Below are 12255 nucleotides of genomic sequence, written 5' to 3' on the forward strand. Positions count from 1 at the left end.
TATTTAGATATTCACTTGCAATGCTGAGACACTGGCTGGAGAATGGGATTAGAATGTTCAAGTGATTGTTTTTGAGTAATGCGGATACGTTGGGACGAATGGCCTTTTTCTGTGCTTTGGATGCATATGACCAATCCCTTTACCCCATTAGGTGCTCATCAAGGAAGGAGGATTGCTGAGAGTGACTGAAGGAACACTACAGCCTCGATACTGTTTCCTGGTAATTCAGTTTTGGCTTATTTTGATTTTTTTGCAGATCCAAATTAGATGATATTAAACACAAGTTGTGTAAATGTTTTCAAATGATATCATAAAATTATAGAATCTAACACTGTAGGAACAGGCCATTCAGGTCATACGCTGACCCTCCAGAGAGCAACCTGCCCAGAGCAACCCCCCCCCCTCCCCTCCCCCGCCCCGTGCTACCCTGTCCATTCCATGGCTAATCTGCCTAGCCCTATTTAGCATGGTCAATCCACTTAACCTGCACATCTTTGGACTGTTGGAGGAAACCGGAGCACCCAGAGGAAACTCACATAGACACAGGGAGAATGTGTAAACTCCACACAGACAGTCACCAGAGAGTAGAATCAAACTCGGGTCCCTGGTGCTGTGAGGCAGCAGTACTAACCCCCTGAGTCACTGTGTCACCCAGAGCTATTGCCTACTCAAACCATGAGATGAATTCTGCGGGCAATATTGACACTGCTGTTTATAAAGTGGGTGTTTGTCAGGATGCCTAGACCCCTCCCAAGGCATCAGCAGCTGTCCCCTGCTCAGACACATGTACGTCTCTTAGACTCATAGTCTTTTACAACACATAATTCAGCTCATCGTGTATGCTGTAATCCACAGAGATCTAACTACACAAAATCTGGAGCTTGAGTTGCTCCAGCTGGAGGTATCTCCTGCACATATAGCCTTATAGATTGCAAGAAGTGTCTAGGATATCTCACGTAGTGCAGGGTTTGCAAATCACGGGCCTGAGCTCTCCATTTCATACCTGAATAAAATACAGTGCGGATCCTTTGCTCTTGTTGCTACTTAAGTGTAGACTTGAAAATCTTATTCCTAATAATGTCCAAAATCCCTTGTAAATCCTTCTTCAGGTGTTAGTGAGAGAGGTAGTATCAGATACAGAATTTGTAAGTTCAAGATCAAAGGTTCACACTACCGATGAGGATATATTAAACAAACCTAAAATGCTGTAAAATTGTTAATTAGTTAGAAGGGTTTAATTGATTAATCGGAATATGTAAATCCCCAAATTCCAGTTAAGCCACTGACCAGAGAGAACTAAAAGTTTTATCAGTGTGAAGAAGAGGTGATATTCTAGGTCAGACAATGCATGTTGGGTGTGTGGCCTTGTTTAGAATCTGTTTGTGTTTTGGTTTGGAGTCAGACTGGTTTTATTTCTAAAGTAGGATTTATAAGGCATTACATTTACTGACTAAAAATTGTGTGCTTTTCGAACAAAATAAAATGCATTTGCAAATAACAATTCATTCCATAGATTCACGTGTGTGTGTGTGTGTGTGTGTGTGTGTGTGTGTGTGTGAGAGAGAGAGAGAGAGAGAGAGAGAGTGTGTGTTTGTGTGCATGCGCGTGGGAGAGAGAGTTTTGTGTGTGTGTGTAGTGTGGCGGGGTCACCTATAATGTGATGTGAACCCAAGATCCTGGGTGAGGCTGTCCCCATGGGCACCAAACTTGGGGATCAGCCTCTGCTTGGCGACTCTGGGTTGTTGTGTATCCCAAAGTCTGCCTTGGAGAACATTTACCTGAAGATCCGAGGCCGAATGTCCTTGACCGCTGAAATGTTCCCCCACTGAGAGGGAACATTTGTGTCTGGCGATTGTTGCAGAGTATCCATTCATCTGTTGTCATAGCATCTGCATGGTTTCACCAATGTACCATGCCTCGAGGCATCCTTGCCTGCAGCGAATGAGATCGACAACATTGGCTGAGTCACATGAGTGTCTGCTCTGCATGTGGTGGGTGATGTTCCCACGTGTGATGGTACTATCCATGTCAAGAAGCTTACATGTGTTGCAGAGGTTGTGACTCAGCCAACATTGTATATCATGTACGCTTCAGGCAAGGATGCCTTGAGGCATAGTACATTGGTGAAACCATGCAGATGCTATGACAACAGATGAATGGACACTCTGCAACAATCGCCAGATACAAATGATCCCTCTCAGTGGGGGAACATTTCAGCAGTCAAGGACATTTGGCCTAGGATCTTCAAAGTTAAGGACTTGGTGGGCGGGCACTTCCTTGTAGAAGATATTATGTGGCAAAATGCTCACTTGAGACTAATTCACATGTATGTCCAACACCAGCACCATCATACCTTTTTGTTCTGTTAGTGATCTGTTTGCTTTGCTCCAAGAATTCTCATCTCACCTGCTGCTCTCATTGATGCCTCCTGCCCATCACAGAGTCCTCATCTCACCCGCTGTCTGGCTATTTCCACACAGCACTCTGTCTACAGAGGGTGCTACAGACATCGTACAGCTTGCCAACTTTAACTGTTTCCATCAGCAATCAGGACATGGAGTGCAATCTGCTGTCAACCCCTCCAGATCACTGCCTCTCACAGGATCCTCACCTCACCTGGTCCTCTCAGTGGTGCTGACTGCCTGTCACTGGGTCCTCTGGTTGTGTCTAGACAGGGTCGATCCTCTCAAGGATAGATTCCCTGTGTGTGTCCCGCACGTTCTTGGTCAGATCCACCAGCATCAAGTTGGTGGTCTTCTCTGACAGCTGCCCCCTGCTGGCTGACTGTCACTTACAGGGTGACCAGCTCCTCTCAGTGACGCTGACTGCCTGTCACAGGGTCCTCACTTGCCCCTCTTCTCCCCCTGGCTCTGTGTTCTTATTGTATTCCCCACTGTTAGGTACATCACACTGAACTGAGGCAATTCCTGTTTTTTAATCTGGAATTGCGACAAATATCATCATTGAGAGGAATTTTGAGAAAGATCACTACACGAGGTCTTCAAAGCACACAATGGATGAATAAGGATAGTGAGTGATTGAGGTAAAGACAAAAGGACCCAGGTGTCCCACTCCTCACTTCCTAATGAGTGCCTTCTCTCTCCTCCCCCCGGCCCTGCCATGTCCCCAGCTCTCAGCTACCCTCTGACCTTCCTGTAATTGTGTTTGGTCCTTAGTGTTGTGTTTGAAACCCCTGATTTGACACGCACCGTAACGGGGCAGTGTCAGTAATATTTGATTTTCCTCCACAGCTCAGTGACATATTCCTGTACACTGCGCCCCAGCATAGCCGGAAATATCAACTGAACAAGACACTGCCGCTCCATGGCATGAAGGTAAGAGACAGATTCCCCCTTGCCACCTGGAGAAATAATTCGTAGAATAGAACCCCGACTTGTGTGTGAGAACTGGAAGGAAACAAAGGAGATATTAGAGATTATTCTATTATACTCTATTAGAGTGTGGAGCTTGAGAGTACAAACCAGTCATAAAATACAAGAGCAGGTCAGAAGCTGGAAGCCCCACAACGAATAACTCTGCACCTGCCTGATATGGGTGCAGCTCTAACGCTGAAGGAAGATCTGACCTGGATAGCTCAGAAGTGCTGGTTGAGTTAATCATTGTATTTCAGACCGTGGAGCAGCTGAGTATCACCAGAGGTGTCTTTTCTGTCTAACACCATACTGTTTATGGAGAAGATATCCCCCTCCCAGCCACATTTCAATCCTACTCCCACTCTGGGACAAGAAAGATATTGATGTGACATCTTAAACATCAATGTGGCTTTATAAAAGCTATGATTTTTAACTGGCTGCCTAAATAAATATACTGTTCAAGAATATTTCTTCAGTCTGCTGCTCTAATTCAACAGCATTTTGTTTTTAGCAATTCAGAGACAACAGTGAGGTGTAGAAAATTTCAGTATTACATTGTAACCGTGCATTTAAAGAAGTCAGTACCGCAAACAAACATTACTTCAAACGTTTCACATGAGAAGTTTGAAACCCTGAACTTGGAGGTCATTCCGTCCGCATTCCTTCGAGTCTGCTTGTGGTGTGTTTGATTCTGAGGAATCTGTGTTGACATGACTGTCCCTTAGATACTGAAATAACTCCACAGAGGTGCCCTGTCCCCATATCATCCTTTATTTTTATGTAGAAAGTTCTTGACACTGACCTGACCCCTTCAGAGCCAACTCCTAGAATGAATGGAACCTCTGACGCTCCTGTTTCTATCTATCAGCCAGGGGTCCCTGATTGGACCAGGTTAATAGTTCCAATCAGCAAACTCGCATTCTGTCAGGTCCCTCTCACTGAATCCATTACAATGATCACATTGATGTTTGAGCAGACAGCTAGACAGTTTACTTGGGGCTTTGGCTTTTTCCTTCCTACTGTGTGAGCTTTGACCCTGCCTTTTCCTTTCATCTCCAATTTGGACACTGTCAGTCCGGACATTCACATAAATCATTGAGAGTATTGTGATTGTTCAGGGAGGCTTGCTTGCTGTGATGGAGCTCTGGAAAGAGACAGAGAGCTTGTTCTGGAAGTTTCATGGCAGGCATGCGGAAGGTGCAATCTGGCCAATGCAGCTGATTAACAATGAGACTGGGGTCTGTTTTGAAGTGCTGTCCTGCAGTGGATTTGCAGGATTCTGCGGAGCCATCACTGGGGATATCTCCCTGAGGATTTGAGATATCTGCTGGGCATTGTCCATGCCTCCTCCAGGGATAACACTACTACTGTGTACACCATGAGCTTAGTGTTGGGTTTGGGTTATCATTCCTCAGGCCTTTGTTCCTCAGTGGCATGTGCGCTCACTATGATTTGTTGCTGTGCTGCATCCAGAGATCAGCATGGATACTTTTGTGAGAATTCCATTCAGTCTTTCATCTTCTTACCTGCATGTAAAGAATTTCACAATATGTTCTGATTATCTGGTAAATTGTTCCAGAATCCAACATTATTCTACAACAAGTAATTGTTGGAATGCGGTTTGAATCAATACTTTGTGCCATTAACTGTTCTTCAATTTTGCGTTAGATTTAAATTAATTTTGAATTACTATCAGGTTAAATGCAGGTTTATTGTATGAAACAGTAACCACTTAGAACTTCCTGGTTTAACAAGAATGATAGAGTGAAACAATCAGACCAGTATTGTCTCTAGCACTATGGAGTACAAAACTCTGAAATTTCTCTCTACCACAAGGACTAATCACCCAGAATTTCAGGCCACATCAAATTTTCCTCAGAGAGAGGTGTCCTTTTCACTCTTCATGTGAACTTCAATGTTTTCCTAGTTCTCAGGCCAAGGTGACACTTTCAAGTGATCCCTTGCTGTCTTGAGGACACTAGCTTGCAAGTTCTTGTTAGGTTAACTCATACAGGGAGACTTTGTGCGGGTCTTACCAACTTTCAGTCAGAGCTGAAAGATGACCCAGAGTCCCAGACTGTGAAACATATTACATCAGCTTTCCCACATAGACCTGATACCAGATGCCCCACCTTGCCTTTTTAGTCTCACAGAGGATAACCAACCTAGATATCTCTTTCAAATTTCTTTCCAGACTATCAGTGGTAAGAATATTGAACTGTACTATGAATTCAAAATGTTTTGATTGGGCCTTATTTAACCAGAGTATTTGTCGTAGTGGAATAGTAAATGATCAATGATTTCAACTGAAAGTTTGATAGACTTGCAAGGTCTAATGCTAATGTTACTGCCAGAGTAAGGGTTTGAGCTAGAGATAGGGCTCACGCTCGGATTAGGGTTAGGTTAAGAGTCAGGGTTTAGTTTTAGGTTTACAGTTAGGTTAGGGTTAGATTCAGGGTCAGGGTTTAGTTTTATGTTTATGGTTAGGTGTAGTGACTGAGCAGAGTGAGATTGACTGGAATGCTCAGCAGGCTGCTGTCAGGGGTTCGGTTACCTGAATTTTCACTTTCTGTGCCGCAAACAATTCCAAATCTCTCAAACTTGAGATCTGATTGGCCATTCCCAGTAACATGTTAATTGCACTGCTTCATGCGTCATCGGGAATATGAAATCAAGTTTGTAAATGAACTGGTACAACACTTGAGAAAAAGACATTACAAAACAAGATGTACGCCCAAGATGTGGGGTGTACATAAAGACAATATGGATATAGTGACAGATGGAAGGATGTGGGGATGTTGGGAGTTAGGTGACAAGGAGCAGGGGGAGGAGTTGGATTTTATTGGGAAAAGAGAAGCCTAGTTTGGAATCTTACTAGACCCAGATGAAAAAGAGACAGTAATACATGGAATTGAACATTCTTCTTCATTTTGAAGTGTACAAAATGAGCCAGACTAGTGCTGTGCTAGTCACAGGTTTTTCCTGATACCTCCTTTGGAAGAGTGCTGTGGATAGGTGTTATCACTGGAAGATTGCTCAAGATGTATGCTCTGAAGCCTTGATTCCCTCGTTTGTTGTATTGGCAGGTGAACAGAGTGCCTGTCGAAGAGACTGAGAAGCTACTGAGGATCCAGAGTGTGCGAGGCTCCATCACACTCTGTGCCAGGTAACTGCAATACCATGACAAAATAATCAATCCTGGTTTCCATGCTAATCAGGCCGCTCTCATAAAAATGTAACATTAAACGTGAAGCAAGAGACATGACAATTGATGAATTATTCCAGCATTCATCTCCCATCACAAAGCCAGTTTTGGATCCATCTTGTCAAGTTACCCTGGATCACACGAGCTTTTGCCTACTTCATCAGTTTTCCATGTGGGACCTTGTCAAAGGTTGTGCGAAATTCATATTAACTGTATCAACTGCACTATCCACATTTAAACATTTAGTCATCTCTTCGAAATGTTCTACCAAATTTGTTAGGCATGATCTCCCTCTGATAATGCCATGCTGACTACCTCTGATTAAACCTTACCTCTCTAAATTTCTCCTTTCGAATTTTCTCCAGTAGTTTCTCTATCATTGTTGTTAGACTCATTTGTCTATTGTTCCCTGGTCTATCTCAACCACACTTTTTTTTAATAGACTGGAACCACATTAGCTGTCTTCCACCCATCTGGCATGTCTTCCTTGGCTAGAGTCAGTTTAGAAATTTGGGTCAGGGCCCCTTGATTTCTTCCCACATCTCTCCCAGCAGCCTGGTAAACAACACATCTGAACTTGGGGATTTGTCCAATTTTAAGTCTGCCTAAGCTTCTAATTCCTCCTCATTCATGTATCAAAATGCTCAAGGACCATATAATCCATCTTCCTGAATTCTGTACTTGCAACATCTTTCTCCCGAGTGAAGACTCATAGGAATTAAATATTCATTTAATACACAACCAGTGTCCTCTGACTGCAAGCACAGATCTCCCACTTGGTCCCTGATGGGTTTTACTCTTTATCTGGTTATTCTCTGCCCCTTGATACACGTGTGGAATATCTTGAGATTCTGTCTGATTTTACCTGCCATGATTTTTCATATCCACATTTTGCTCTCCTAACTGTTTTCTTAAGGATCCCCCTGCACGTTTTATATCCCACTTGGGATTTTTTGATTTACTGCCTTTGTTCCTATTGTATGCCCTCTTTTCCTTTTTATCCAGATCTGAATATTCCAAGACATCCAATGTTCTCTGTTGCTCCTACATTTCACCCCAATGTTGCATGTACTCTCCCCAGTACCAGTTTTAAACACCGCCCACTGTTCTGTAGACTTATCCTGCAGCCATTATTCCCAATCCACTTTGGCCACTTCCTGCCTTATTTTAATAATTTCTGCCTTACCCAATCCAAAATCTTCTGCAGACCCTCATCTTTCCTGTCTATAATGAACTTATGGTGTTATAGTCACTATCACTAAAATATTCCTCCATTGCTACCTCAAACACCTGTCTGGCTTTGTACGCCAGAATTAGGTCCACTGTTGCACCGTCCATTCTAAGTCCATCTACATATTGAAATTAAAAAAAAGTTCTAACCATGACTATCCCAATTAATATTGGGGTTGTAGAAATTCTGTAATCATAGAATTTTATGGTAAGAAGGAGGCTAATCATGTCTGTGCTGATTACCCATCTCAAAGAGAGCAGTGAAACTTGGTTGAGGAAGGGATAGGACTGACAGCTCAATATTCCAACTATAGGATCTTCAGGCAGAAAAGAGGCAGGCTGTAAAAGGGGAGAGAGTGTCAGATTATTAACTAAGGATTCAGTTACTGCAATAAAGAGCGATGATGTCTTTCCCTGTATCTAAAATCCCTCATTCCTGGCATTAGTCTCGGATGTTGCTGGGTATGGAAGGTTTGAGTTATAGTGAAAGGCTGGATTGTCTGGGACTTTTGTTACTGGAGCTTGGGAGGTTGAGAGGCAACCTTATAGAAGTTTATACAATAATGAAGGGTATAGATAGAGTTAATGGTAGGTGTCTTTTTCTTAAATTGGGGGATTTCAAGACTAGGGGACACATTTCTAAGGTGAGATAAGAGAGATTTATAAAAGATGAGGGGCAAATTTTTTGCATAGTGGGTGGTTCACTTGTAGAATGAACTTCCTGAGAAAGTGGCAGGAGTAGGTACAATTGCAACATTTAAAAGACATTTGAAAAGTACATAAATGGGAAAGGTTTGGAGGGTTATGGGCCAGGAGCAGCCTGCTGTCTGTTTTAAGGCCTACAGTACACTCCTATAAGTGGGACTGCCTGCTTTTTAAGTCTGAAACTCTACCTACAAAGCCTAATTTGAAGACTCTTCCAAGATATCCTCTTTATTGCAGTAACTGACTCCTTAATTAATAATCTGATACTATCTACCCTTTTACAGCCTGCCCCCATGCTGCCTGAAGATCCTGTAGTCTGGAATATTGAGTTGTCACTCCTATCCCTCAAACAAGTTTGTGATGACAACAACATTGCAGTTCGACTCGTCAATCCACATGCTTAATACATCTCTCTTTATTCTAATACTTCCAGCTTTCAAGTACAGGCCATCCAGCCTCACCTTACGCCTTTGAGACACCACGTGGCTGAATTCCTTCTGCCTAAGCTCCTTTACCAAGTTATATGATTTTGCTGTTAAAATAACACACTGTGTTCCCTGTCCCTGCTGAAGCAAATTAAACTCCTGCTGACAGCACTAGCAAACCCTCCCACAATGGTCCCATTCTGATTCAGGTGCAGACGGTCCTGCTTGTAGTGGTCCTACCTTCCTCAGACATGATACTAATGATCCAGGAATCTAAAACCCTCCCTCCAGTACCAGCTCTTGAGCCTTGCATTTATCTGCTCTCTTCCATTTCTGTTGTTGTTGGCAGATGGCACCGAGAAGTCCTGCTTTTTAGAACAAAGAAAATTACAGCACAGGAACAGGCCCTTCGGCCCTCCAAGCCTGCGCCGATCAAGATCCTCTGTCTAACCTGTCATCTATTTTCTAACGGTCTGTGTCCATTTGCTCCCTCCCCATCCATGTACCTGTCCAAATATATCTTAAAAGACGCTAACGTGTCTGCCTCTACCACCTCCGCTGGCAACGCGTTCCAGGTGCCCACCACCCTCTGTGTAACAAACTTTCCACGCATATCTCCCTTAAACTTTCCTCCTCTCACTTTGAACTCATGACCCCTAGTAATTGAGTCTCCCACTCTGGGGGAAAAAGCTTCTTGCTATCCACCCTGTCTATACCCCTCATGATTTTGTAGACCTCAATCAGGTTCCCCCCTCAATCTCCGTCTTTCTAATGAAAATAATCCTAATCTACTCAACCTCTCTTCATAGCTAGCACCCTTCATACCAGGCAACATCCTGGTGAACCTCCTCTGCACCCTCTCCAAAGCATCCACATCCTTTTGGTAATGTAGTGACCAGAACTGTACACAGTACTCCAAATGTGGCCAAACCACAATTTTAATTACTGCCCAGCTCCTTGAAGTCTTGATGCAAGATCTCATCCCTTGTTCTGCCAATATTATTAGTACCAATGTGCACTACATCCTCAGCTTTGACACCCATATGCTTCAGAAACCCCTGCAGCTGCTCATTGATGGCTTTGACCCTGCACCAGGGAGACAACACACCATCCTGGAGTCTCATCTGTGGCTGCAGAAATGCCTGTCTCTTTCCCTAATTAATGGATCACTTATCTCTACCATTCCTGCTTTCTCCTTCCTCCTGTACAGTCAGGCCACTCATGGCGCCAGAAGCCTGGCACTGTTTGCACTCCCTTGAGGAACCAGTACCCTCCTCAGCTTCCAAATCAGAAAACTGATTTGTAAGGAGACCCCAGGGGATTCCTGCCTGTCTCTCCTTGACTGCCTTGTGCTCACCTGTTCCCTTCTTTCCTCCTGTCCCATCACCTCTCTAAACATAAAACCCACATACCTCCCAGTCTTGCGGATGTGCCACTGTCTCTCCAGCTGCCACTGGGGCTCTGAAACCCGGAGCTCAGGTTTGTGCAGCTAGACCTCTTCCTGCACACTTGGTCATGGCAGATACCAGTAGGGTCCTGTCATATGAGAGGTCATACATTCCACTTGGATGTCCTTGCCTACCATGATCCAAACTCAAAGTTAGTCTTACCCATTAACTTTTCTCAATACTTCATCTAAAAGATGCTTCCCCTTACCTTTCCTCTGTGATTCTCCTTTTCGTATGCTGACTATGACATATTTCTAGGGCTTTTCTCTTTTCAGTTCATCTTTGTTTTTACACTTTTTAAATAACTGATATGTACACTTAATCCCTCAAGATTGTTCCTTACAAACTAATCAGCCTGGTCCTGTCCTTAGGTGTCACTCAGATCTTGTTATTTCTCCTGTTTACATTCAATCTGGAAGCAACTTTTAATAGACCTTTTTTGTCTTTCAGTCAGCTCTACAGCTAGGAATCTTCTTGCTAGCTTCTAATGCTTGCTGTGAATTAGGTTCCCCTGACGTAGTTAACAGGGACCCTGTCTTTAGATTTTATCTTTCTTGGTATGCAACAGCTGCTGTAGTCCATCTCGATATAAGCTCATTATCTCTTAAATTCCAGCAAGAACTTGTCACCATGAATTAGCAGTCAGCTAGTTGTTTGGTAATATAGTGCTGAATTATTGCTGAAAAAAGCATATTTTGCTAACACATTTTGTCTTCCACTCATCAAGAAAATTGATAGGAATGCCAATAAAGAGTAAATCCAATATTTTACACTGTACGACAAGAGAGTGCTGATTGATAGAAAATGGAACTTGATTGGTAGAGGCCTTGCCCAGGTGAATGCAACAGCTAATGATGATTGACAGTTCACTGCCAGGCATTGCTTAAATTGTAAACCAGGCAGGTTTACTCTGTTCAGAGAAATGTATGGCTTTGTTTAGTTGAAACAATTGTAGAGTGTGTCCAGTTTGATATCAGTAATTCTTTTTTATTTAGTCAATCATGATTGATCCAACTTTTCTTTTGTCAGTTCCTCTACAGAGCGCGATGAGTGGCTAGCTGATATCAGCAAAGTAGTAGATGATTATCAGAGGACACAGACACTCTTGGGCCTGAGAGGGAATGCTGAGGTTAGTGTTGCAATAGAGATCATATTATCATCATTATTTCCCGGTGTTGATACAGATCATAGTTCTAGCAAACATTTCATTGTGTGAGGCAAACAGACAAAGTGATTTTGTTCTCTTTATTCCTCAATGCAAAATTGTCATTCCTGGCAAGATCAACATTTGTTGCCCATCTCAAATGGCCCTCAAACTAGTGGCAACTTTTGCGATTTTGGAGCGTAGATAAGAGTCAGCCATGTTGCTATAGGTCTGGAGTCACACGTAGGCTGAAAAGGTAAGGATGGAAGATTTCTCTCCTCAAAGAATGTGCACAAATGGGGTGGGTTTTTATAAACAATCAATTATAACTGCTATGTCAACCATCACAGGGATTAGTTTTATATTTGAGCTTTATAAACTAAATTCTACTCACTACCATGGTAGGACTTGAACTCTGAGTATTAGCCAGGACCTCTGGATTAATTCAATGACATTATAACAATCCCACCACCTTCCCCTAGCTGCATTTATACTTGCTGAGAATATAAAGCTAAGTGGAAAATAAATTGTAGGAAGGACACAGAGAGGTTTCGAAGAGATGTAGACAGGGTTCAGGCAGTGGGCAACAAGGTGACAACTGTGTTATAATGTGGGCAAAAATGAGGTTGTTCAAAAACACACAGACTGTGATGTTTCTGTGCACTTTCTCTGCAGCTGTAATACTATATTCTGTATTCAGTTCTATTACCCTGATATACTTATG

The 12255-nt window shown here is 43.0% G+C and overlaps 1 protein-coding gene across 1 annotated transcript in view; it reads left to right on the forward strand.

Moving 5' to 3' along the window:
- LOC125460617 (FYVE, RhoGEF and PH domain-containing protein 5-like) overlaps positions 1 to 12255 on the forward strand; it is a 102308-nt gene that overhangs the window by 62910 nt on the left and 27143 nt on the right. The window contains exons 11-14 of the mRNA XM_048548274.2: positions 152 to 220; positions 3252 to 3335; positions 6461 to 6540; positions 11417 to 11516. Coding sequence (XP_048404231.1) covers positions 152 to 220; positions 3252 to 3335; positions 6461 to 6540; positions 11417 to 11516 — 333 coding nt within the window. The remainder of the gene's footprint in view (positions 1 to 151; positions 221 to 3251; positions 3336 to 6460; positions 6541 to 11416; positions 11517 to 12255) is intronic.

The sequence above is a fragment of the Stegostoma tigrinum genome, chromosome 11, assembly GCF_030684315.1.
Source record: "Stegostoma tigrinum isolate sSteTig4 chromosome 11, sSteTig4.hap1, whole genome shotgun sequence".
Lineage (NCBI taxonomy): Eukaryota > Metazoa > Chordata > Chondrichthyes > Orectolobiformes > Stegostomatidae > Stegostoma > Stegostoma tigrinum.